This window comes from Myotis myotis, unplaced genomic scaffold (genome assembly GCF_014108235.1).
Source record: "Myotis myotis isolate mMyoMyo1 unplaced genomic scaffold, mMyoMyo1.p scaffold_m19_p_7, whole genome shotgun sequence".
Taxonomy (NCBI): Eukaryota; Metazoa; Chordata; class Mammalia; order Chiroptera; family Vespertilionidae; genus Myotis; species Myotis myotis.
Window position 1 is genome coordinate 1,497,714 of NW_023416379.1, and position 25,864 is coordinate 1,523,577.

Below are 25,864 nucleotides of genomic sequence, written 5' to 3' on the forward strand. Positions count from 1 at the left end.
ACCTCGAGCACCAGCCCCGGGCTCCTGAACAGCCTCCCGTGTGGGGCGCAGTGACAGTGGCCCTCTCCCGGCTCGGCTGGTGGGAAGGAGTCCCCGGGCGTGGGTGTGGGTGTGCGTGTGCGTGTGTGAGCTGGGGTCCTGCTGTGGTGGAGAAGGTTCCAGACTGACCTCCCTGTGCGCCCTCACGGCTTTCCCCGGGGAGCTGCGCTGACGGGTATCTAGTGGGTACTCGCTCACCGAGGCGGGCAGCACGTGAGCAGTATCAGGCCACAGCCCAGTCCAGCGGCCCCCATCCTGGTAGCCAGGAGCAAACCGGAGCTGAGCCTGGGAGTGAAGAGAGCCCGCCTTCCCTGGGTGAGGGCCCCTCACGTGGTGACAGGGTCCACGCCGCGGGACAGACCAGGCCGCAGCGCTCGAAGCAGACTCTCGGCCGCCTCCTCCCGCCATGGCCTGTGCGCAGCACTGGGCGCGGGTTTTGGTTCAATACTCACTTCCTGAGCACCTGCCTGAGACGGTGACGGTGCTAGGATAATGTCACGCGCCGATGTGTCCACAGACATGGTGCCCCGGGCAGGCTGGCCCTGGCTGGCTGGTCTGAGTCGGACCCCTGGGTGAATGGTGCCCGTGGGACTTCTCCATCCGCCTGACGCGGGCTGTGCTTGACAGGCCCGAGTTCTCCCCGGCCGCCTGTGGGGCCCCCCTGTGCTGTGGAGTAAATGACAGTTCACGGGTGGACACTCGGGGGCCCCTGCTCCCCTGGATCAGCCGCAGGAGGCCCGCGTCCTCCCGCGGACGGCCACGCTGTGCTCTGTGCCTCGCTTTCCGCGTCCTGCTCAGTGGGCTCCTCTGGGAACCCAGACGCCCTCCCTGCTGGAGAGTCTGCTGCTCCCAGGGGTGACAGGCTCCCTCCTGCGTGTGTTCCTGGGCACAGCCCTGCGTGGGCCCCAGGCCCAGGCCCAGACAGCCAGCACTTACCCGTGCCAGGTGCTCGGCCACGTGGATCAACTCCATCCTCTAAGGATCCCAGGAACCTGGTGCTGCTGCCTGACTGGGTGGGAGGAGTTAGGCAGCGAGTACAGGGGACCCCCCCCCCCGCCCCGCCCCCGGGGCGCCCGCACCAGCAGGCCTGCGCTGTGCTGACTTCACTGCCTTTGGAAAGGGTGTGGACCCCCCCCCCCCCCCCCCACTGAGGCATCCCTCGGGGTCCGTTCCTGCTGGAGGCAGTCCTGTGGGACCGAGGGGAGGAAGCGAAAGCACCCGCCTTTCACTCTCCAAGTGAGACTTGGAGTCCAGATGGAGGAGCTCTTGAGAGAACAGCCTCGGGGATGGATCGGCTGGTTTCCAGCGGAGCCAGATGTCCTCAGACTGCCCTGCCCCAGGACTAGGGGTGCGGGGACCAGTTGGCCCACATCAGTTTTGTGGAATCTAATCGGGGGCTCCTGGTCCCCACTTTCTCGCAGAGCTTGGAGGGGGCGCATCTCACAGTTGAGTCCCAAACCCAGTCCGTCATGCGACCAGGTGGCCGGGCCCACACCTCTGTCTGGGGGGGTGACAGCCCTATGGGGTCAGCCTGGGCCAGAGAACCAGCGCCCAATGGGAACTCCCGGGTGTGACATGGGAGGCAGCTTCAGAGGCAACACACGTGGCTGGGGGACAAATGGGGTCACCCTGCCTCTGAGCAGCCCAGAGACGCCTGGACTGGCTCAGGGGACATGGCCGAGGGCGGAGGGCAGAGGTCAACCGGCAGCACGGGGCCCTCACTCACCCCTCGCTCCTCTGCCCCCGTCCGCACGCCCCAGCGCTCGCTGCCACCTGCTTTTCCTGAGTCCTGCTCCCAGTGGGTGACTGGGAGGGCCTGGCAGAGGAGACCCCGGAGATGTCTGGTGGGTGTGGTTTTCCGCAAGGACAGGCCTGTCTCCCCCCTGCCCCCTCCTCGGCGGCTTGCCCAGTCTCTGCTCACATCCGCGAGGGCCCCTGGTCTCCTCCGCTGACCCTCGCACAGCCGGGGCCATCGTGCAGCCTGACCCGCAGCAGAGGGACCCGCAGCAGCAGCGCTGGTGGTGTCTTGTGAGCACAGGGAGGGCGGAGGGAAGGGACCTGAGAAGAGGGAATTCAGTGGCTGGGACCCTGGTCTTGTGGGTGATCAACAGGTCCCGCAACTATTTTCACGTCTTCTAGCGCCCCGTCCGTCCGGGGCGTCCACCTGTGCCCTCGTAGCTCACCGAGTCAGCGTGCTCCCACCCCAAACCCAGCGTGGGAACCTCAGGCGGGAGGGCAGCAGGGGGGTGTCAGGCTCCCCTTGAGTGTGTGTGGGGGCGGTAATTGAACAGCCCGCGTACCCCACTTTGAGGCCCACTCGGGAGGCACAGGTGTTGGGAACAAATAAATTCTTCCTGATCTAAACAGAGACTCCGCAGTGTCACGTGAAAGGAGCTGAACCCTTTCTCCGCCCGGGAGCGCAGCGGGGGCAGCGCAGGCTGGACTCTGGCGTGACCAGTGCCCGGGGCCGCACCTCCCACCCGGGAGCCTGCCCGCCGCCCACACCGCACCTGCCGGGCAGGGGGAGCGGGCACAGCCACCGCCTGGGAGACTCGCCAGCCCCAGGCAGCTGGGAGCAGAGGCTCCGTCTCCAGCTGTGGGTCCTGGAAACCCGGGGGGCCCCACGTGATCTTCGCTTTCCATGGACAGGAGGTTGGAGACTTAGCCCCGATGCAGCTGGTGCAACCGGGCATTTTCCTGTCAACTTTGTGCTGTGGCTGGGCCCTCACGCGTCAGCACCAGAGAGGAAGGAGCTTTAGGTGCCTGTCCCCTGAGACCACCTCCACGGAGCCCTGTGAGCTGTGGGGACCCCCCCCCCCCCCGCTCGGCCTGTAAGCGCTTCCACGGACAGAGTCCCACCTGCGCCCACAAAAATATAAGAAGATGCAGGTACCGCAGCCTCCCCAGCGCGCCTGGCCTGGGGGACAGTCCCCCCTCCCTGAGCCTGAGCCCCGCCTGTGGCTGCTCGGCCCCCATGGGGATCCCGAGGGCTGCCCTCCAGCGCCCTCTGCGGGGGGAACGGGTAGGTTAGTTTTCAAAGAGGAAACTGGAGATGCTGAGCTTTCCTCCCAGATGCGGGCAGCCCAGGAAGAGCATGGGCTTTGGGCTTTGCAGGCAAACATGAGCACGTCCTTCCTCTGAGCCCCCCTCCCCCCGCCGGGGGTTGCGGGCTCCATCCCCAGTGGGGGGTGTGCGGGAGGCAGCGGATCCATGATTCCCTCTCCTCACTGATGTTTCTGTCTCTCCCTCTCCCTTCCTCTCAGAAATCAATAAAAATATATTTTAAAAAAAGAAAGTGCCAGGGTATTTGGATGTTTTCTCAAATTATAAAAAGTTTTCTTTTGAAGCTAAAACAAGCAAGCAGACCTCGTACTCCCTGAGGAGGGCGAGAGGCCGGAGAGCGGGAGGGTCCGAGGGGGGGCTGCGTGTCCGGTTGCCGGGCAGCAGGGGACCTGGAGGGGGAGGGACTCAGAATGTTTGTCGGTCTCCTCGGTAACCGCCCGGAGCCGGATGGCCGAGGGAGCAGGATGGCCAAGGACTCGGATTCGGAGTGTGAGTGGGCTGGGCGCTTCGGCTGCTCGGGGATGTGTGTGATGTTGGGTGCCCGGGAAGCCCGCGTCTCTGAGCCCCGAGTGGGGAATGAGGACCTTCCTGGGGCAGCAGCTCAGCTCCGGGCCCCGGGTTTCGGAGTGGGTCTGCGCGTGAGGGGCCAACACAGAAAACCGCCCAGCAACACGCAGAGGACACCGCTTCGGGGTGTGTGTGTGTGTGTGTGTGTGTCCTTGGAAGGAGGGGCATGCGAAGTGAGGGTAGTGCCGCTGGCTTTGAGGTGGAGGCACCGTGAGTCTGGAGAAGGGGTTCCCCCAGAGCTCAGTGACCCCCACCCACAGCGGGCGTGGGGCGAGCTGGTCCCACAACAGCAGGAACTGGGTGATGTCAGCAACAAGGAGCCTGGGAGCGCCGCTCCCCCAAAGCCTCCAGAACCCCGCCCGGCCCCCCCCACCCCCCCATGGCCCGGTGCCACCTGAGACCCAGCCCGTCCAGGCGGCGGTTCTGACCGGGACCTGCAGCTGCTGCCACGGGCGCCTGTGTGTGGCTCACTTGTCAGACGGCTGTGGGAGCTGTCACTCGGCCTCCTTCCTGGGATCCCCGCTACATGTTGGGAGAACCCCTGGGTGCTGGTTCAGGCCGTTGCTTCTGGGCAGAGCTGGTCTGACGAGCGGGTTTAATGCTTTCCTCTCGGTCCCTGCGCTCCTCCTCCGGGAACGGGGCGTCCGTGGGGCCGCTGCGTGGCTGCCCGATGGTCCCGGGGAGCGAGTGGCATGAGGGCCGTCTTCCCTGTGCAGTCCGCCTGCCGTGGGGGCACCGGGCGGCCTCAGCTGTGGACGCGCTGTGGGACGTCAGGAAACTGCTGCGAAGACTCGAGAAAGGCTACCTTCAGGACATCTCCCTCCACACCACGGGCCACCTGAACCCCAACAACCTCTACAGGCCCCCCGAGAAGATCGTCCATCACTGGCGCAATGCCTACCCGCCCACGGCGAGGGGACGCCCGGCGAAGCCGTCGGAGAAGAAGGTGGCCGCGATGAAGGACGCGCTGGCCCATTTCACCATCAACACGGCGCTGCGCCCCAGCGAGGCCCCGGGCGCACCCCTGTCCCGCTACCTGCACCCCCCGGCACAGGCGCCCCCCTCCGAGGGGGATGCCGCCCCGCAGCCGAGTGGGGGGGCCGGGGGCTCTCCCCCGCAGCGCAGGAGAGAGGAGCTCACGTGGCCGGAGGTGAAGGTGCTGAAGCTCAAGGCCGCGCGGTCCAGCCGGCAGTGCGTGCTCTCGCCCGCGGGCAGGGACGAGTACTGCTACGTCACCTCCCACCTCGCGGGCCTGACCAAGGCGGACAAGTACGAGAAGTTCCTGCGTTTCCAGAGGAAAGTGCTGGCCACGCAGGACCTCCTAGAGAGCGACTTCACGGGGGCCAAGGCGGCGCTACGCCTCGAGAAGAAGTTGGAGCAGGTAAGGGGGGGCTGTGGGCACAGGTGCAGGGCACTCGGGTCTCATGCTGAGGGGGACACACCCTCTGACACCTCCGTACATCCCCAGGCAGAACATGACAGCCGCCCGTTACAGAGAACATCACTGGGATGTAGATGGTGCCAGGCAGGGTGAGATGGTGACTGACAGGCAGGCTGAGATGGTGACTGACAGGCAGGCTGAGATGGTGACTGACAGGGTGAGAAGATAACAGGCAGGGGAGATGGTGATTGACAGGCAGGGTGAGATGGTGACTGGCAGGCAGGCTGAGATGGGGACTGACAGGGTGAGATGGTGATAGGCAGGGTGAGATGGTGATTGACAGGCCGGGTGAGATGGTGACAGACAGGCAGGCTGAGATGGGGACTGACAGCGTGAGATGGTGACAGGCAGGGTGAGATGGTGACTGGCAGGCAGGCTGAGATGGGGACTGACAGGGTGAGATGGTGATAGGCAGGGTGAGATGGTGATTGACAGGCAGGGTGAGATGGTGACAGACAGGCAGGCTGAGATGGGGACTGACAGCGTGAGATGGTGACAGGCAGGGTGAGATGGTGATTGACAGGCAGGGTGAAATGGTGACAGGCAGGACGAGATGGTGACAGGCAGGACGAGACGGTGACAGGATGAGACGGTGACAGGCAGGCTGAGATGGTGACAGGCAGGGTGAGCAGGTAACCGAAGGTTCTCAGCTCTGGTCAGAGGGCGTCAGGTGCACCGTGGTGTGTCCCTGCCTGATCCTTGAACATGGAAGCTTTCAGTCACCCTCTGATGGAAGCCCCCAGCTCTGACTCCTCAGCGCCAGGCCTGGTGGGGGGGGGGGGGGAGGAGCAGGAGGGCCTGAGCGGACGGTCAGGGAGGGGAGCAGGAGGGCCTGGTGGGGGGTGTGGGGGGAGCAGGAGGGCCTGGTGGGGGGTGTGGGGGGAGCAGGAGGGCCTGGTGGGGGGTGTGGGGGGAGCAGGAGGGCCTGGTGGGGGGGGTGGGGGGAGCAGGAGGGCCTGAGCGGGCGGGGGGGGGGGGGGGAGGGCAGGAGGGCCTGAGCAGGACGGCCAGGAAGGCGGTGGGAAGGCGGTCGGGAGGCGAGCAGAGGGCCTGAGCGCCCCGTCCCCCAGGAGCTCCGGAAGGTGTGTGCGTGCGACCCGCAGGAGCTCCACAGGCTGCAGGTCTTCAGCGAGGCCTTCGAGGACGTGTGCAGCAGCTCCTTGCTGTTCGGCGGCATCTTGAAGGAAGTGAAGGTGAGCAGCACTCGTCCCGCCTCCTGGGGCGCTGCAGCCCCTCTGTCTTAACGGCCCTGGAATCAGCACCCGCCAGCTCCGCCCTGAGCCCCGAGCCAGTCTTTCCCTGACGGGTTCCCATCCCATGTGCCTGTGAGCAAGGACATGCACCCCCTGAGCCCCCTTAGTGCTGCCGGGTAACGTTCCTGGACCCTCTGAGAGGAAGCTTGTTGGGCCCCTGAGGGTGCCCTCGGGCGTGAGTGTGCCATCAGGGGTGAGTGCGCCCTTGGGGGGGGGGATGAGTGCGCCCTCGGGGGTGAGTGTGCCCTCGGGGGGGGGTGAGTGTGCCCTCGGGGGTGAGTGTGCCCTCAGGGGTGAGTGTGCCCTCAGGGGTGAGTGTGCCCACAGGCGTGAGTGTGCCCTCGGGGGGGGTGAGTGCACCCTCGGGGGTGAGTGTGCCCTGGGGGGGGTGAGTGCTCCCTCGGGGGTTTGTGCGCCCTCGGGGGGGGGTGAGGTAGCCCCGGGGGGGGGTGAGGGTGCCCTCGGGCGTGAGTGTGCCCTCAGTGGTGAGTGCCCTCAGGGGTGAGTGTGCCGTCGGGGGTGAGTGTGCCCTCGGGGGTGAAGCCTAGCTGAGGTTGGGTGGCGCCCACAGCCCCAGTCTTCGGTTCCGAGTGGCACTGAATATCTGCACGCAGCCATCTGTGGCCACCCTGGCCGGGCACATCCCCGGACACACCCAGGGGCGTCCATGTGGCAGGAAGTGCCGTGTGGACTCCTGTCCGGCAGTTTATGGCACTACCCTGAGGGGATCCAGGGCTCACACTCAGATAGGCTGCCAAGATGCTAAGGTCGTATGCCTTTAACGTGTGTCTTGTTTAGTAGAACGCTGAAATATTGTGTGTTTTTTACAGTTATCGAAACTGACATCCTTAACCTCCATGTTACTTGTACGTGCAGAACCCCCCCCATTGTGCATTAGCTCAGAGCACATCTCCGCAGCCCCTCTCTCTCCCCGTGTAGGACGAATACGAGCTCTACATGGCCGTCCTGCTGAGCACGCAGCCCACGGAGCAGTACCAGGTACCCCCTCACGCAGGGGCCTCGCAGAGCCTGTACTTCCTCATTCACCAGCAGCAGAAACATCTGGAACCCAAGAAGACCCATTCATGCCTACATAATCTAAACAATTAAAATATATATATATTTTAATATATATATATTATATATATAGTACATATATATATTATTGATTTCAGAGAGCAAGGGAGAGGGAGAGAGAGAAACATCAATGATGAGAGAGAATCATGGATTAGCTGCCTCCTGCATGCCCCCTCCTGGAGATCAAGCCTGCCTCCCAGGCATGCGCCCGGAATCGAACCCGGGATCCTTCAGTCCTCAGGCTGATGGCCTATCCACTGAGACAACCAGCTAGGGCTGTGCCTACATAATTTAGAATAGCTACACCTTGGACTAGCTGAAGGGCATTATGGGTAAAGAATTCACTTTTCACCTTCTGCTCATGGTGAGGGGCAGGGGTGGGGTGGGGCACACAGCCATCCCCTCTCCCTGGGCACAATGTCTTTTTTCGAGGTGGGCCAGGGCAGCGGCCATGCTTCTGGGACAACCTGATTGACAAGACGGGCCCGGGGCTGGGAGGGAGGGACAGGGTCCTGACGCTGCATCCGCCCTGCTTCTGACGAAGCCTCTGCCCCAGGAACAGGGGGGCAGTGAGGGCCCGGGACCTCCGCTTCCCGGCCTGAAGCCGAGCCTCTGCCCCAGGAACAGGGGGGCAGTGAGGGCCCGGGACCTCCGCTTCCCGGCCTGAAGCCGAGCCTCTGCCCCAGGAACAGGGGGGCAGTGAGGGCCCGGGACCTCCGCTTCCCGGCCTGAAGCCGAGCCTCTGCCCCAGGAACAGGGGGGGCAGTGAGGGCCCGGGACCTCCGCTTCCCGGCCTGAAGCCGAGCCTCTGCCCCAGGAACAGGGGGGCAGTGAGGGCCCGGGACCTCCGCTGCCCCGGCCTGAAGCAGAGCCTCTGCCCCAGGAATAGGGGGGCAGTGAGGGCCCGGGACCTCCGCTGCCCTGGCCTGAAGCAGAGCCTCTGCCCCAGGAATAGGGGGGCAGTGAGGGCCCGGGACCTCCGCTGCCCCGGCCAGAAGCCGAGCCTCTGCCCCATGGGCCTGGGCTTCGGAGGGAACTTCTGACGGCTCCCCTCCTGGGAGAGGCTGTGGCCATCACGGGAGCTGTCGGGGACCGCCAGCAAGCCTGTCACTGCAGGGGTGTGAGGGAGGCCCCTGATGCTGCTGGGACGGGGGCTGGGCCTGCCTGGAGCATCTGACCAGCACATCCTCCCCACGCACACCAGCAGGAAACCCACCATGTAAAACATTTCCTGTAAACCAAAACCTTAAAACAGTGAGAAGTGTGTTTTCTGGGTCTTCACGGACTAGCTGTCCCTGCTCCATGTTTCCCCACACCCCAGTCCCCCCCACTTACCACTTTCACTGGAATTTAAATATCTGTTAAAAATGGATTTCAGAGAGGAAGGGAGAGGAGGAGAGATAGAAACATCCATGATGAGAGAGAATCATGGATCGGCTGCCTCTTGCACGCCCCCTATCGGGGATGGACCCTGAGACCCGGGCCTGTGCCCTGACCGGGAATCCAACCAGTGACCTCCTGGTTCCTAGGTCCACGCTCACCCACTGAGCCCCCTGGCCAGGCCGATTTTCATGTGAATTGATGTCTGGGCTCAGCCTGGTTACACTGGACTAGCCAGACAAGGGACACCCCCTCCTGTGTGTCCCACGCAGGCTCTGATGGAGGAGGCCAAAGGGCTGGCGAGGAGCTCGGTGAAGACGGAGGATGTCGCCCGGGCCCAGGAGGAGCTGAGGGCACTCGTGGCGGCCACCAACGCGGCCCTGGAGCACAACGACAGGTGACGTCACCAACTCACTCCCTGCTTCTGCTCTCGCCGTTTACAGTGTGTGACACACGTGTGTTACTCTCACCATTTACGGTGTTTACAGCACGTGACACGCGTATGTTACTCTCGCCGTTTATGGTGTTTACAGCACGCAATACGCATATGTTACTCTCACCGTTTACGGTGTTTACAGTACGTGACACATGTATGTTACTCTCACCGTTTACGGTGTTTATAGTACGTGACACATGTATGTTACTCTCACCATTTACAATGTTTACAGCACGTGACACACATATGTTACTCTCACCGTTTATAGTGTTTAGTGTGTGACATGGGTATGTTACGTCCTTCCTGCATCCCCGGGTGAGGTGCGGCCTTTCCCCGCATGCCCGTCCCCCACCTCCTCACACACCGCCCCGTGAGCCCAGGACCTCGAAGGCCTGGCCTTGCTCTGGGAGGGGGTGTCGCTGCAGTTCCTGTGTCTCCTCTGGGGATCCCCGAGGACTTCATTTGATGGGCGGGAGCTGCAAAGTCAGCACACCCTTGATGGACGCCCTGACTGTGTCTTTAACCTAAACCATCCCCTTACCCTCTTGGGTACTAGTCTTTCTGGAGGAAATGACTTGTAAACGATTAAAAAAAATTAGGCAAATCTGACACCCCCAGAATATCCTCAAGAAAACCAAACAAGAAACAAAGACAAAAACTCAACAAACCTTAGCTTCTGTGACTGGGAGACGACAGCCTTCGGAAAAGTCAAAATCCCCGAAAACAGAAAGCCAGCGTCAGGTGCCGGGAGGTCATGTCGCCATGTCGCCCTCTGCTCAGCTGGGAGAGCCAGGCGGTGGGGGGGTCGGAGCATGGAGCCCTGAGCCTCAGGCTCGCAAACCAGGGCCCGGGAGAGGGGCTGTGCCCAGTGAGGAGGCACGGGGGTGGCTGGAGACCTCCTAGAGCGCCGCCTGTGGGAGAGAAACATCCCGAAATGACAGATAGAGGTGAGAAGCAGGTTAAATCTCTTGTATTTTATTTTTAGTTGAAATAGAGTGGGATTTGTCAGCTGTGGTGAGGGGAGGTGAAATCTCATTCCAGCCTCAGGGAGACCTCTCCGTGGCTCTTGACGTGTTTGCCCCCGAATCTAAAGTGCTAGGTTTGTGCCTCCTTGCTGTTTAGGAATTCAGGTTGTAAAGTAATACCGGCAAACACTGTGGTAGATAATTGGTCCCGCTCACCGGCTCCCACGGGGCGGGCTCGCAGTCTCGGCAGCATAGCTCTTCGGTGTCTTCAATGGGACCGACCCCAGCTCTCGCTCTACAGACACCTCCTACGACCCTTTTTGTTGCAAAGAAGATTAGTTTTTATTTCTCAATTTTCAAAAAGACAGAAAGTAGACGAGAGGAGGAAGGCAGGGAGGGGCTCTAACCTGGCGTGTTGTCCCCACTCTCAGGCTCCGGAGCGAGCTGGCGGAGGAGCGGCGGCGGCTGCGATGCGCGCAGGAGAAGGCAGGCAAGTCCCCGATGCTCTTCTCCCGCTCGGTCCGCCACCTCTGGGTGCGGAGCTTCCAACCTGGTCGCTGCCCAGGGCCTCCCGCCGTTCGTTATGTCAGAGGGTATTTTTTTTTTTTTTCAGAGAAATGATCACATTTTACTGATTTTTTTCCCATCAAGTTCTTTAGAAACACATTGAGTTTAATTTGATTGAAGTGTTTTTTAAAATATCTTTTTATTGATTCCAGAGAGAAATAGAAACATCAATGATGAGAGAATCATGGATCGGCTGCCTCCTGCACACCCCCTGCTGGGGACCGAGCCCACAACCCAGACATGTGCCCCGACCAGGAGTTGAACTGTGACCTCCTGGTTCCTAGGTCGCCGCCCAGCCCCGGAGCCCGCCGGCCGGGCTGCTGGCAGCGTTTCCGCTGAGGTCCTTTAGACACGGCCTGGTTGCCCCGAGAGCCTCGTCAGGGTGCGGACCGCTCTCCCGCTCCCGTGGGCTGGGCAGCCTGTCGGCTCATGTCCCCAGAAACGGAACACGGGCCACTGTTTCCTGCTCTCAGGTCTGTGTGGTTCCCGGGGACTAAGTGGGGACCTTGTGTAGAGAGTCAGGCCAGGTTTAACGAGACTCTGGGAGCGGATCCTGAGGAGCCTGACAGTGACAGACTCGGGGTCCGGCCCAGGAGGACGGCGAGGACCACAGGGCCTCCCCTGCAGACGGGTCTAATACACGACAGACGCGAGCGCGGCCCGGGAGCCGCCACGTGGGGAGGACCTGGGAGGGGCCGCGGTCTCCTGTGGTGGTCAGGGTCGCGGCAATGAAGACAGTCCATTCTGGTTTCCAGAACCTTCTCGTTCTTAGTCCCGGCTGAAAGAAGTCAGCTTTCCAGACTGCGAGGAGTTTCTAAGGCTGTCCATGCTGGAGACACTCTCTGCCTTGCACACACATTCTCCATCTCTGCCCATTGCCGGGACCCCCTCCCAGGGCGCCTCCGTGGCGGCATTGTGGCCTGGCCATGGCCTGGCAGCATGGTCCGGCAGCGTGGCCCGGTGATGTGGGCTGGTAGCATGGCCTGGTGATGTGGGCTGGCCGTGGCCCAATGATGTGACCTGGTAGCATGGCCCGGTGATGTGGGCTGGCCGTGGCCTGGTGATGTGGCCCGGCATGGTCCGGTGATGTGGGCTGGCCGTGGCCCAGTGATGTGGCCCGGCATGGCCCGGTGATGTGGGCTGGCCATGGCCCGATGATGTGACCTGGTAGCATGGCCCGGTGATGTGGGCTGGCCATGGCCCGGTGATGTGACCTGGTAGCATGGCCCGGTGATGTGGGCTGGCCATGGCCCGATGATGTGACCTGGTAGCATGGCCTGGTGATGTGGGCTGGCCATGGCCCGATGATGTGACCTGGTAGCATGGCCTGGTGATGTGGGCTGGCCATGGCCCGATGATGTGACCTGGTAGCATGGCCTGGTGATGTGACCTGGTAGCATGGCCCGGTGATGTGGGCTGGCCGTGGCCTGGTGATGTGGCCCGGCATGGTCCGGTGATGTGGGCTGGCCGTGGCCCAGTGATGTGGCCCGGCATGGCCCGGTGATGTGGGCTGGCCATGGCCCGATGATGTGACCTGGTAGCATGGCCCGGTGATGTGGGCTGGCCATGGCCCGGTGATGTGACCTGGTAGCATGGCCCAGTGATGTGGGCTGGCAGCGTGGCCAGGCTGTGGCCCGGCGATGTGGCCGTGGCTGTCCAGGTTTCGAGCTTTGTTATTTCGGCCTCAGGACCCTCAGCTGTGAGTCTCAGTCGGTGAGTCGGAGCAGGTAGTGCTCTCCCCTCAGGTGACTGAGGAGGAAACGTGGTGACCGACCGCGGGAGGCACAGAGTCTGGGGCAGCGGGATCACTGCCCACTCATCTTCTTTGTGTCCTTATTTCTTGTGAGGAAAACACACAGTTTGTGGCAAATGGATTACATTTTACAAATATTGCTGCATTACATACTTATTAAAATTTACCATAAAATTAGATGCACATTTCACATGATTAAATACTCAAAAGCAGCTCCTGGTTTCTTGCTCATTAACCTTCACTGTTTACACCAATTTCGTCCAATGCCCTTTCCCTCCATGTGTGTTACACGCCGCTCAGTGACTCACATGGGACCACCGCTCTCTCTGGGCCGTGGACGGTGTCCTCACAGACCTGCCTGCACCGAGCTCTGAGCAGGTTCCAGCCAGAGTCCCTGGTCTTCCTGCTCCTCGTCCTTCCCAGGGCAATGCCTCACCTGCTGTCTGTCTGTCTGTCTCCCCAGGGCAATGCCTCACCTGCTCTCTGTCTGTCTGTCTGTCTGTCTGTCTCTCCAGGGCAATGCTTCACCTGCTGTCTGCCTATCTGTCTTTCTGTCTGTCTGTCTTCCCAGGGGCAGTTGTTTCTCTCCAACTGAAAAGCCCTCCACTGATTTCTTCACGCAGGTTCTACGCCTTCAGATGGGCCTCCCCCTTTCCCAGCATCACCTCTCGATGTTACGCCCTGGTGCTCAGCCCCCGCCCCATGGGGTAACCTGTTAAGTGAAAGTGCCGGATCCTGCTCCTCCGGCTCCCCCGCCCCTTTGCTTGTTTAACTCCTGTCTGTCGAGTCTCAATGTAGTCCCACTCCTCTGGCTACGTCGCCCTGTGTTTTCCCCGTTTGGTCTTAGCTGCTCACAGTGGCCACCCGAGAAACACTTACTGGTACATGAAGGGATTAAATCCCTCAATCCCATCATTTTTGTTGGCGTGCTTGGAGTTTGGGCTACATTATATTTTATAGCTATAACAGATTAGCGATGTAAGACATAATGTTGTTAATAATGCATAACATTATCACTGAGGGCTATGATATTGAACACAGTAATGCTTTGCTTTTAAAAAATACCTCCAGAATCTTCTGAGAAACACGTGAGCAAGGAGGAGGAGCACCTCACGCTGTCCGACCAGGTGGAGAGGAAGAGATGCGAAGTGCTCCAGAAGCTGGACGAGATCCAAGCTCTGGAGCGAGAAATGAAAACCACCCTGGTGCACACTAGGGTTTTACAAATCACCGAGAGCAGGGTCAAGAGCATCGAGGTGTGTGATTTCCCTGTTGGCATTGTTCCTTCTCTTGGCAACCATTGCAACCACGTGAAGTGATCTCATTTGCAACAGGATAAACAATTACATAAAATTTGGTGCGAATATATTTTTATTTCAAAACTAGAGGCCTGGTGCACAAATTCATGCACAGGTGGGGTCCAGCTGGCCTTGCCCCGAATCAGGGCCAATCAGGGCTGGGCTGGTGGGGAGAGGGGCTGAAGGAGGTTGGCCAGCCGGCCTTGCCCCAGATAGGGGGGCGGGGGGGCGATCAGGGATGGGGCCGGCCAGGAGGAGGGGCCGCGGAAGGTTGGCCAGCCATCCCCGTCCCCCACAGTGCACTTCATAGCGACTGGTCATTCTGGTCGTCCTGGCCGTTCCGGTCATCCTGGTTGTCCTGGTTGTTCCGGCCGCTTAAGGTTTCGCATGTATAGACCTTTGTAGCCAATGATGAAGACATGCTTAGAATACTTAAGAGATCTAAACAAACAAAACAAAATGAAGGTGATAAACAATTCTGTAGAGTTCGGGTAAGGGTCAGATCTCTTTCAGGTCCGTTGAAAAGTTTAGTGCTTTGTATAGAAAATTCTTGTTATAGAATGAACGGTCATCATTTAGTGTCGAGTGTGTCCTAAGTAGCTTAAGTGCGGCTCAGAGCAGTCAGGTGACCCGCCCACTATGGAACCGTGTAGAGGTGACAAAGTTGGGTTCAAGCTTAATTCTGTTGGGGCTCCAGCCCCTGTAATTTCTGCTGCGACATGTTGGCCTCAGAGTTAGACTTCGAGTTAGCTGTGCGGTTCGGCTGGCAGAGGGGACTGAGTGAGTGAGGGCCATTGAAAGGAAAGTCTGCTGGGTTAAAAGCAGTTTTTGACAATGATTGTGTCAACTTTGTTGAACAATAATATATTGTAAATCATAGTCTGTTTTAAAATGCTGTGGTGCCTGTGTTATCTCCTCACTTTTATTTGGACAGAATCTGACTCAATTTAACCTCTAGTTACGGAGTTTATCATTGACATGGGATTATTCTTTCTTATTGTGGTTACATGGTTACATATATTTTGCCAGCACCACTTTTTCTTCCTTTTAAGCAGAATTATAAAGTATATGGGAAGGTGGTAGTGGTCCAGACTTGCTTTGATGTCTCTTTCTCTCTTAAAATCATATGTTCAGACTTCCTTCTGTGTTTTCCTTTAGAATCTTCTCTCTCTCTTTTTTTTTTTAAAAAAACAACAACAACTAAATAATGTACTGAGAACAGACACTAATTTATAGTTGAATTTTTAAACTGAAAATAATAAAGAGTTATAGCTTTACATATTATAAACATGATGCCAAAGTCATATAAACTTTCCTTTCATAATTACCATCTCTTTAAGTGGGTTGAATCAATGAAATAGAAGACGCCCTATAATGATTCCATATCATGAACTTATATTAGTTTTTTTTATTACTCATACTTGGCTCCTAAATTCAAATAATACATTGTTTCTAACCCAATGAAAAATAACTGAATGGATCAGCGATGAACAATGCACCAGATACAGCTGCGAACATTTAAAAATGCATTTCAGTTAATGTCGGCAGCCCGTAGAGACAGAAAGCGATAGCTGCTGCTATTGCCTTCTTTCCCGGCGAGGAAACCAGGGCACAGACACGCTGTGTAACTTGATTCGGGGCACAGGGAGCAGGGAGTAGTGTGAGGATTTAAACACAGCCCAAGGTCTTAACTATATACCGTGCAGCCTCGCTGATGTAATTGCCAATCCTTTTCAAGTTGAATATCTGGAAGAGCAAGTCTTTACAACCCCTGCTCATCATTATTTGTTCACAATGATGTTGGATATTTTAATTCATAGGGTTAACTACATTTTTAAGTCTCAATAATAGTCCTCTTGGCATTTTGACTGCGTTTCCAATGAATTTAAAAATTCATTAGAGGCCCGGGGCATTAATTCGTGCACCAGTGGGGTCCCTCAGCCTGGCCTGCGGGATCGGGCTGAAACCAGCTCTCTGATGTCCCCCAAGGGGTCCCGGATTGCGAGAGGGCGCAGGCCAGGCCAAGGGACCCCGCTGGTGCACGATCGGGACCGGGGAGGGACACGGGAGGTCGGCCAGGGCATGCCCAGCCCATCTCGCTCAGTCCCAATCAGCCGGACCCCAGCAGCAAGCTAACGTACTGGTCGGAGCATCTGCCTCCTGGTGGTCAGTGCACATCACAGTGAGCAGTTGAGCGGCCTTAGCCTATCATTAGCATATTATGCTTTGATTGGTTGAACGGGTGACCAGACGACTGGACACTTAGCATGTTAGGCTTTTATTATATAGGATTTGGGGCCAAGTGGCAGCTTTATAATGTTAACATTCCCGTCAAGGATCATTTTATGTTAATTTAATTTTCTGCATTGCTTTTAAATATTTATTGTTATGTTTATTTTTGTGACTTTATTGCATCTGTTACTATTGTGTATGAAAACTTTAACAACTGCTACATTACAGTTTATAATCAGTTATTTCTAGTATATATGTGACTTGTTGATATTTGTATTTTTATAATGTATCCTGTCACCTTAACAAATTATATTATTAGTTCTGAAAAGTGAGGGAATCTTCTATTCTGAAATTTCCCTAAAATTCTCTGGTCTTTTCCAACACCAGTCTCCACCTCTTCTAGAGTATTACCCAGGGACCAGGATTTGTCTGTCTGTCTTCATATCCTCAGTCACGCTTTTTCATGCATCGGTTTTAAGTGGTGTGCAATTCGTACTTTTGAAATCAGAATAACAGCCTAATACATTTTGTTCCATAAATGGGGAAACTATGTAATAAATATTATTAACCAGGTATCTTTCTCTTATAATCATTTTCCCCTACAGACTGAAACTATAAAATTGGAAAGAGCAAATATTATTTTAAAGAAGAAAATAGATGTAAGTTTTTGTGAATCAATGCTTTTCAATAGAACCATTTTTTCTCTAGTGCCTTCTTGTACTATGTCAAAAATCAAATTAGAATACATGCATTAGCTTTCTAAATGATAACTTTCTGTAATGCTAGGAATAGCTGGCTATGTAGATATTAGCTCGGAATTAGTGAGGTGTAAGCTAATGTATTAAACAATCTTTCTAAATAGTTGAATGTGTCTGTCAGCATTTACTATTTCTCTAACCCTTCCGCACATAATAATTACTTTTAATGAGCTGATTTGGTTACAGGAAATATAATGGACTGGCACCTCAAACAACTTTCAGGATACCCTTCCAAAGTGCCTGCTAACAATTTTCTGCTTAATAGATAACTCTGTTTCTATCGTGTATGTATCTCTCTCTGTATTACACACAGTAGGAAGTAGAATGTTATGCCGGATTCTAGAAGTGGCATCTATTTGGATGCATTTTTGTTGCCGGCATACATGACCAGGTGACTTTTAATTCTTGGCAGACCGCTGAAAACCAGGTGAAGCAGGTCCTGGGGAAGAGTGAGCTGAGTGGGGAGGAGCAGCGGTAAGTCCTGACGCTGTGAGAAAGCACTGGCACAGTCGCATGTTCTCAAACCGTGTGTCTAAAATTAGATGAGACCAGTACTTGTGAAGTATTTACATTCATGCGTCTTAACTTTCAATAGAAATGTTACACCCCCTCCTATGCTTAGCAATGATTAGCCCAAGATTTAAATCAATCTCTCTCTCTCTCTCTCTCTCTCTCTCTCTCTCTCTCTCTCCTCTATCTATATCTATATCATCTATCTATCTATCTATCTATCTATCTATCTATCTATCTATCTATTATCATCTATCTACCTATCTATCTATACCTATCAATCATCTATCTATCATCTATCATCTATCTGTCATCTATATCTATCTATATCTATCATTTATCTATCATCTGTATCTATCTATATCTATCGATCTATCTTTATCTCTATCTATATCTATATTTATCTATCTATCATCTATGTAAAAATAAATACTTTGAAAAAAGCTGAAGAGTCAAGGGTTGATTCTCATGGGCAGGGATCAGGAAGCTAGGGAGATTTGTGGCTGTGAGTGGCTTTTCCCTCCTCAAATTATGTGATGTTTATTGATATTAAATCTTCAAAAAACTCTATACATGCATTACTCTAAAGCAGTGGTTCTCAACCTGTGGGCCGCGACCCCTTTGGGGGTCGAACGACCCTTTCACAGGGGCCGCCTAAGACCATCGAAAAACACATATATAATTACATATTGTTTTTGTGATTAATCACTATGCTTTAATTATGTTCAATTTGTAACAATGAAATTGGGGGTCACCACAACATGAGGAATGGTATTAAAGGGCCGCGACATTAGGAAGATTGAGAACCACTGTTCTAAAGCTTTTAATTGAAAAATAAAATGGCTGGTTTATATTATCTGTCACATAAGTTGAGACTTTATGTAGTTAAAGTTCTTAGAGTTTGTAATACGGTTCACATCTTACAATTTGGCAAGGCTGGGAGCAACAGAAAACCATTGATGACTTAGATATGAAAGGGCATGTTTGTATCAGCAGTCAAAAGGCAACTCGAGTGTGGGCTGGGTTCAGTGATATCAAGCACCGCGTTCTTCTATCTTCCGCGTTTTCCTCGAGTATAGTTCTCCTCAGAGCCTCTCTGATGGCTGCTCAGGCGCTGGGTCCACGTGCCCTGGAGGGAGACGAAGGAGAGGAAGGGCAATGGCAAAAAGCTTCTCAGCATGAGGCTTGTTTCAAGAGGAAGAAAAGCCCTTCCCGGCGTCTTCTACGCGTGTCTCATTGGTCAGCACCGTGTCCCAAGACCACCCTTGGCTGCAAAGGGGTCCAGATAATAGAACATTTCACTCCCAGGTCACGGGGTAGAGGAAGTCACGGGGAAAGGGCGCTAGAGCAGGTGCTGAGTGAGCCACACAGGCGGACCCTGGTTTTGCCAGGGGTAGGTGCCCTCAAAGGAGAAGGAAGGTATAGAAATGCAAATACAGGGCTGGGCGGCTCCTGCCATAGCCTCGCAAGGAGAGTAAATGGGTCTAAAGTGCTCGGCCGCCACCCTCTCCCGGATCCATCCTGTGGAGGATCTTTGCTGGCTCCAGGCCAAAGCTCTGCCGGAACATTCTCTGAAATGAAGGGGAGCGTTGCAAAGACTCAGTTCGTGTGTTTGAGTAAACGTATCCCAAAATAGATGCTTATGTTGAAATTTTCTTTTTCGCTTAATGTCCTTTTGCTAATCTAAGATATTTATTTCTTATGTATTTTAAGGAACCTTTGGGAATTTATTAAAGAGTATGTGAGACCGAAAGAAACAGATAACGACTGAAGTGGCTGAACTAAATGCCCCATGAGCACCCAGAGCGCCCTGCACACTGAGGGTGTTTGCATATGTATAAGTTAATGAAGATGCATCTCGTTTTGTCGCTTTTAATTTCCAATAAAATTAACGTGGTGCATGTCTCTTACTCAAGATACTGAAATAAATACATGTGTGCATGTGATTAGTTTTACTTTTGTAAACATATTTACAGCACTAGTTCTTAGAGTATTTTTTGCCTTCATTGGATGGGAAAATATATTCAGTTATTCGATGGGAAGAAGACATCCAGCACTGTTGCAATAGAGATAAATGTAAGCTTATATCTAGGCATTTAATAACACGAAGTCCTCTGGTTAATAGCCATTTGGTTAAATAATCTTTGCTGATTGCCACCAGCACCATGCTCCACAAACGTGACGCCACCAGCACGGAGCTTTGCACTGTGCCGTCTAAGTCGATGGGGAATTTCCTGACGACACTGCGACAACACGGACAAGGTAACATTGGCCCCTGGATGAAGTGACCCCCCAAACCATGGCTTTCTGATTTCTTTAAAGAAAAGAAAAAAGAACTTCCATGAGAATGTGCCCAAGGATACAGGAAGCTCAATCTACTCGGCCCCTGCCTGGATTCTCCTGCCATAAAGTCCGCCATCAGAGTAATTTTTCTCTATTTCTTACTGATCCAGGAAGTACTGAAATGCATTAAAAAAGAAGAGATTCAGTGAGGCATATTGCACATATCATTCTGTCCTGTCATTAAGGCCATTAGGAAATCTGGAAGTGTTTGCTGTGAAGTCCCTGTCGGAATATGCTGCGGGGTCAACATTACAATTGTCATCCGTTGGAAAGGTAGGAACGTATTTATTTTTAGGGACAAGACTTTCGGCCTAAAGATGGGAATCTGCACTAGGAGAGTCCTAGAGAACTTGTATTCTAGGCTTTCCTCATTCCATGGTGCGAAGAACCTCACGCCTGGCCAATGGCTTTCCACTCTGACCAGCTGCTGGAGGTTATGCTTTAGAGAAGAAGGTGATCCATCTCAGCATGAGTTCACAATGTAAATAGACCCAGGAATGACAGGAATCTCAAAAGAGCTGAAAGAATATTGTAAATATGCTCATGGAATTGAAGAAAGCACAAATACACGGAGGAAGAAGATAAAACACCAAAGGACCCAGTGTTACCTCTAAATTTAAAAAACACCATCTCAGTGGATGGAATGACAGCATTGCAGAAAAACGCAAGCACCAGTGAACTCGAAGACATAGCAATAGAAATATTCAGCCTGAAGCACAAAGAGAAAAAAGGTTGGAAAATTTAATAGAACCCCAATGACATGAGAAAATTCAAGTAATCGAACGCACATGGAATTGGAGTGCCAGAAGAAATAATGGAAGAAAGGATATTTATTGAGGACGTAATGGTAAAACAATCATCAAATTTGATGAAAACTACAAACACATATTTAAGGAGGTAGGAAAAAACTCAAGAAAGATTAGAAAAGGCACATCATAATGAAATTGCTTAAAATAAGTTATGGAAAGAAAATCTAGTAAAAAGCTATAAGAAAAAAGACATATGAACAGTCACCAAAACAAGTAATATTACAGACTTATCAATAGAAGTTATGTGAGGCAGAAGACAATGGGCACTCTTAAAATGCTGACAATGCTGGGGGCGGGGGTGGGGGGGGAGGGGGAGGGCGCAAAAAACAAAAACCCTGCCAATCTAGTGTCTACATAAAGGAAAAATATTTTTGGAAAAATTATGTTCATACAAAAATAGCTGAGGATACTAGTAGTCTGATGAGCTGAACTACAAGAAATGTTGAAGGAAACAATTAGGACAAAGAAAGTGACACCATATTAACATTTGGATCTACTCAGAAGAACGGAGAACACTGGAAATAGTAAATGTTTTTGTAAATAAGAGTGTTGTTTTTTAATTTATTTTAAAATTATTGATTTTAAAAGCATAAATAAATACAGACAATGCACATGGAGTTGATAGCATATGCAAAATTCAAAGAAACAAGGGCACAAAGACTAGAGGGGGAAATGGAAGTATGCTGCTTTAAGGTGTTTACACTGAGAGTGAAATGGTGTGAGAGATGTTGACGGTAGACCATGATTATATCAAGGGACATATTATAAACTCTAGAGCAACCACTAGAAATGTACTAAAACAGAAAGGAAAAAGTGTGGATCCTTGAGAAAATATGCAAAGCGCCGAACAGGGTCAAGAGACACCCGGGACAATGAATACACGTGGCATTTCTGTACGAGGCAGTGCTATCAGCAGTGAGGAGGGTTTAGTTACTCACACATGTGACATGGATAAAGCTCAAGGGCATTACCTTCAATGAAAGAAGTCAGGAAACAAAGAAAAAATACTGTCTGGTTCAATTTATTGAAAATCCTGGAACAGGCCTCCCATGGAAGCAAGCATATGGGTGTGTAGGGCTGCCAGGGGGCGGTGGTTTGGCCAAAAAGTCATGAGGGATATTTTGGGGGTGGTGGAAATTTGTATATGTTGGGGTGATAGTAACATTTCGTCTACGTGGGTCAAAACTCATTGAACTGTAAACTCGAAATACGTGACTCAGTAAGTTTGTTTAGCAAAATGCTCCTCATGAGTTTTGACTGAGAGTTTCAGATGTGTTCCATAAACACTGGGGTGGTCAAAGTTGGGCCAAGGTGGTGGCCCCACCATCTTCTCTCCTAGTTCAGTTTTCTGGAACATTCCCTTTGAAATGGGGTTCTGTGCGTCCATTTGGAACAGGGAGTTATTTGTTGTGTTAGCCACAAGGTGGCAGAGCAGCCTGTTCTGTCACAGTTAAGCACCTGGAGGCAGCATTACCTTCAGAACATTGTTCCTGAGGATGAGTGTTGACCTTCGGCTGGCACAGTCCTCTGGGGGCAGGCTGTGGGAGGGCTGTGGTTCAGCCAGCCTTCCCCCCCACCCCCCCGCCCGCGTGAAGCGCCTGCACAGAGACCTCCTGCTGCAGGTACCTTTTCATTCACCTCAAATGCTAAGCGAGTCACTCAGGGACGTCAACATGGAGACAGGCGACACGTCCTGGCCGGGCAGCACGTAGTGGGCAGTTTGCTTGGTTATAAGCCAACAGCTCTGAGATGCGTGGGGTCAGCATCTGGTTCAGCTCACACTGAGCTGCCCTGACAGGTCCCCAGCAGCAGCCACGGAGCTGCGTTCCGGTGGGAACACGGCGGGCTGTCCCCCAGGCTTGCAGGTGCCAGCCCCTGCGGGGGAGGGGACAGCTGGGGGAGGGAAGGGGCAACAGGGGAGGAGGGGGCAGGAGGAAGGGGGGATGCGGAGGGGGCTACAGCGGTGCCTTCCCCCCTGTCTGGCACGGGAACGACTCTGTCTCCTCTTGGGCCAGGTCCTGCTGTCCCCTCCTCGGAAATGGGTTCCTTGGCACAGTCAGTCCCCGCAGCCCGTGGGGAGAGGGATGAGATGTTGAACCGGAGAAGCACAGCAGCGAGCGCGGCCACAGGCAACAGCAGCGAAACGCCCGCGCTGCCCCGGGGGTGGCTGTGGGTGTCAGACTCCCAGCTGCCATCGTGGGAGCAGCTTTCACAGGCAACTAAGAAGTTATTCTTTTTTAAAATATATTTTATTGATGTCAGAGAGGAAGGGAGAGGGAGAGAGAAACATCAATGATGAGAGAGAGTCACGGATCGGCTGCCTCCTGCACGCCCCCCACTGGGGATGGAGCCCGCAACCCGGGCCTGTGCCCTGACGGGGAATCACACCGTGACCTCCTGGTTCCTAGGTCAACGCTCACCCACTGAGCCCCGCCGGCCGGGCAAGAAGTTCCTCGTTATGTCACCTTAAGTCGGAGAGGTTTGAACAACCAGAAACTTCTCAAAGCAGCACCCCCGTGGCCGTAGGAACCACCTTCAGAGGGTGTTTCCTCCGAGAAGCGTCCCGGCTCATCAAGGGCCACGGTTTGCTAATGTGTGAGCCACAGCGGAGAAGTGACCTGGACGCAGGAAAGTCGGTGACTGTCCTGAGAGGCTGGGCGTCAGGATGGTGCGGGGGCCGACGGGGCCCTTCCGCAGCTGACGTGTGTGTCTCTTCTGTGCGGAGTCCACGCGGTCCTCGTGCTGTCGGCGTCCCCGTGTGTGACCAGGAGGGTCTCCTGGAGGCCCGGGAGGCGCAGTCGCTGCTGCCGGGAAGGTGAGCAGCAGCTACTGTTTTCGAGGATTGCAGCGGTTCTCAACCTGTGGGTCGCGAACAATGAAAATACATCCTGCATATCAGATATTTACATGACGATTCTTAACAGTAGCAACATGACAGTTATGAAGTAGCAACGAAAATAATTTTATGGTTGGGTCACAACATGAGGAGCTGTATTAAAGGGTCGCGGCATTAGGAAGGTTGAGAACCGCTGAAGGGAAACACCTCTGGGAAGATGGTGTCTGGAGAGGAAGGGAGGCAGGATGGCTCTGGGAGGCGGGGGCATCCAGTCCGGAGCCTTCCTCCTGGGCCGGCTTCCCTCTGAGAAATTCCCGGGGCGTGACCAGAACCGTCCATGCCAGGCCGTGCCCCCAGGCCCCCCGCCCTCCCCCAGGTCAGGTCTGAGGTCGGAGTCTCGGGGCTGGCCCTTCATTCCCCGAGAAACCACAGGGCCGAGCGGGCCTCCCAGATGGACGAGGCTGTGGGTTGGGGCGGAGGCGACTTCAGCAGCGAGAGCAACGTGTCAGCAGGAACCTCGTCCCGCTCGAGCAGGTAGAACCCATCTCCCCTCTCTGCCCGCCCTGCCGACAGCCTGGCTGAAGGGGTGTCCGGGGCTCGGGGGCCATTGGGAGCTGGAGCTGACGCGGAGCCGACCACCCTCTACAAGGAAGACACGCAGCCCTTCATCACCGCGTGATCCCGCGTCCTAAGTACAGACACGAATATGCATTAGACACACACAGCTAGTGTGGTGCACGCCGTGCGTAATACATGCACAGTTATATGCAAACTAGAGGCCCGGTGCATGAACGTGTGCATGGGTGGGGTTTGGTCAGCCCCGCCTCGATTGGGGCCAATGGGGGTGGGCCTGGCTGGGGGAGAGGCCTTCGGAAGTTGGCCGGCCAGCCTGCCCCTGGTCAAACTGCCGGTCAAACTCCTGGTGGAGGGGACAATTTGCATATTAGCCTTTTATTATGTAGGAGGATAGTGTAGTCTGTCTCCCCATCTGTCTGTCTGTCTGTGTGCCCACCAGGAGACGTGCCTCCCACAGGCGACTGTGACGGGAAAGTCCCAGAGAGGAGGAGAGGCCAGACGGCACACAGTAGGCCCGCACAGGACGCTCCTTCAGCCGCACACGGAGGCCCAGGTATTACATCCCCATCTCCCGCACGGGCCAAGGTGGTGTCCATACACGCGGGGCTAAACCTTGGGGGACTGGCCATGCGGCATGTTCCCAGGCGTCTGAATCCTCTGCTCAGCGTGAATGCCTCAGGGCCAGTCCTGGGGGCTGTAATGCCTCAGGCTGGGCCAGTCCTGGGGGCTGTAATGCCTCAGGCCCAGTCCTGGGGGCTGTAATGCCTCAGGCCCAGTCCTGGGGACCGTCTAATGCTGACGGGAAGGGGTCATCGCTGTGCGGGAAGAGTTTCTCTGGAGAGAGCACCCGATCGGGAGGTTACTTCAGCTGAACACTCACATCTCCAGCACAGGCTGCCCACCAGGGGCCCGGTCTGTGGAGGGCACCATAATGGCACCCTGAGATCACAGGGGCCCAATGAAGGGGGGGCATTTGGCAAGGGGTGGAGAAGGCTCAGGGGATGGGGGAGGCAGCTCCCTTCATGCTCAGGCTCTCCGCAGCCCGTCTCTGCAGGGAGCAGGGGCCGCATGGTCAGTGCTGCGGAGGGAGCCAGTCTCGGGCGGCCGGGGGCTCAGCCCTGGGCACCAGTTCTCCCGCGGGAGTGGCTGCTGTAGAGCTGCCTCGAGGAGGGATCGGTGGGCAAGTCCAGCTCAGCAGAGGATTCTGTGTGTGTGTGTGCGTGCATGTGTGAGAGTGTGCACGTGTGTGCGTGCATGTGTGAGAGTGTGCACGTGTGTGCGTGCGCGTGTAGTGTGTGTGAGTGTGTGCACGTGTGTGCGTGCGCGTGTAGTGTGTGTGAGTGTGTGCACGTGTGTGCGTGCACGTGTAGTGTGTGTGAGTGTGTATGTGTGTGCGCTTGGTCAGGTGTGTCTTCCTCCTTCATCAGGGAGATGGAGAACAGCACGCGTGTGTGGGGATTTGCCAGTCCGGGCTTGGATATATATTTAGCTCCGAGCAGAGCAGGTAGAAGTGGAAAAGCACTGCAGTAAGCAAACTAGCCGAGTGCTTAAAAAGAGCGTGTGCCCGGGTGTTGCTGGTAACCATGTAAATTACTCCAAATATTCTGAACAGCAATTTGCAGTTTGTTCAAGGCTCACACGGTGCGCGGTGTGCGCAGCTCCACCTCTGCAAGTTCACGGCCAGGGATGCCTCCCGGGAAAATTATCAGAGCCCTGGGCGTGGGTGTCCCTCTGCCTGGAGGCCTGGGTGTGGGCGTGGGTGTGGGCGTGGGCGTGGGTGTCCCTCTGCCTGGAGGCCTGGGTGTGGGTGTGGGTGTGGGTGTGGGTGTCCCTCTGCCTGGAGGCCTGGGTGTGGGTGTGGGTGTGGGTGTGGGTGTGGGTGTTCCTCTGCCGGGAGCCCTGGGCGTGGGTGTGGGCGTGGGTGTGGGCGTGGGTGTTCCTCTGCCTGGAGCCCTGGGTGT

The 25,864-nt window shown here is 55.0% G+C and overlaps 1 protein-coding gene across 1 annotated transcript; it reads left to right on the forward strand.

The window, feature by feature from the left end:
- Positions 1-4,339: 4,339 nt before the first annotated feature.
- Positions 4,340-24,006, forward strand: CUNH6orf118 (chromosome unknown C6orf118 homolog). The gene is made up of 9 exons (XM_036317230.1): positions 4,340-5,050; positions 6,181-6,303; positions 7,303-7,362; positions 9,093-9,217; positions 10,653-10,711; positions 13,613-13,797; positions 16,677-16,730; positions 17,242-17,303; positions 23,901-24,006. The coding sequence occupies exons 1-9, from the start codon at positions 4,340-4,342 to the stop codon at positions 24,004-24,006; spliced, it is 1,485 nt and encodes a 494-aa protein (XP_036173123.1).
- Positions 24,007-25,864: the final 1,858 nt, after the last annotated feature.

Bases quoted from the DNA above. Each gene is read 5' to 3' on its own strand.
- CUNH6orf118 (XM_036317230.1), top strand. From the start codon at position 4,340: ATGGTCCCGGGGAGCGAGTGGCATGAGGGCCGTCTTCCCTGTGCAGTC. The intron at 16,731-17,241 runs GTAAGTTTTTGT...AATTCTTGGCAG, and splicing joins TTTTAAAGAAGAAAATAGAT to ACCGCTGAAAACCAGGTGAA. The intron at 17,304-23,900 runs GTAAGTCCTGAC...CCCTGCCGACAG, and splicing joins CTGAGTGGGGAGGAGCAGCG to CCTGGCTGAAGGGGTGTCCG.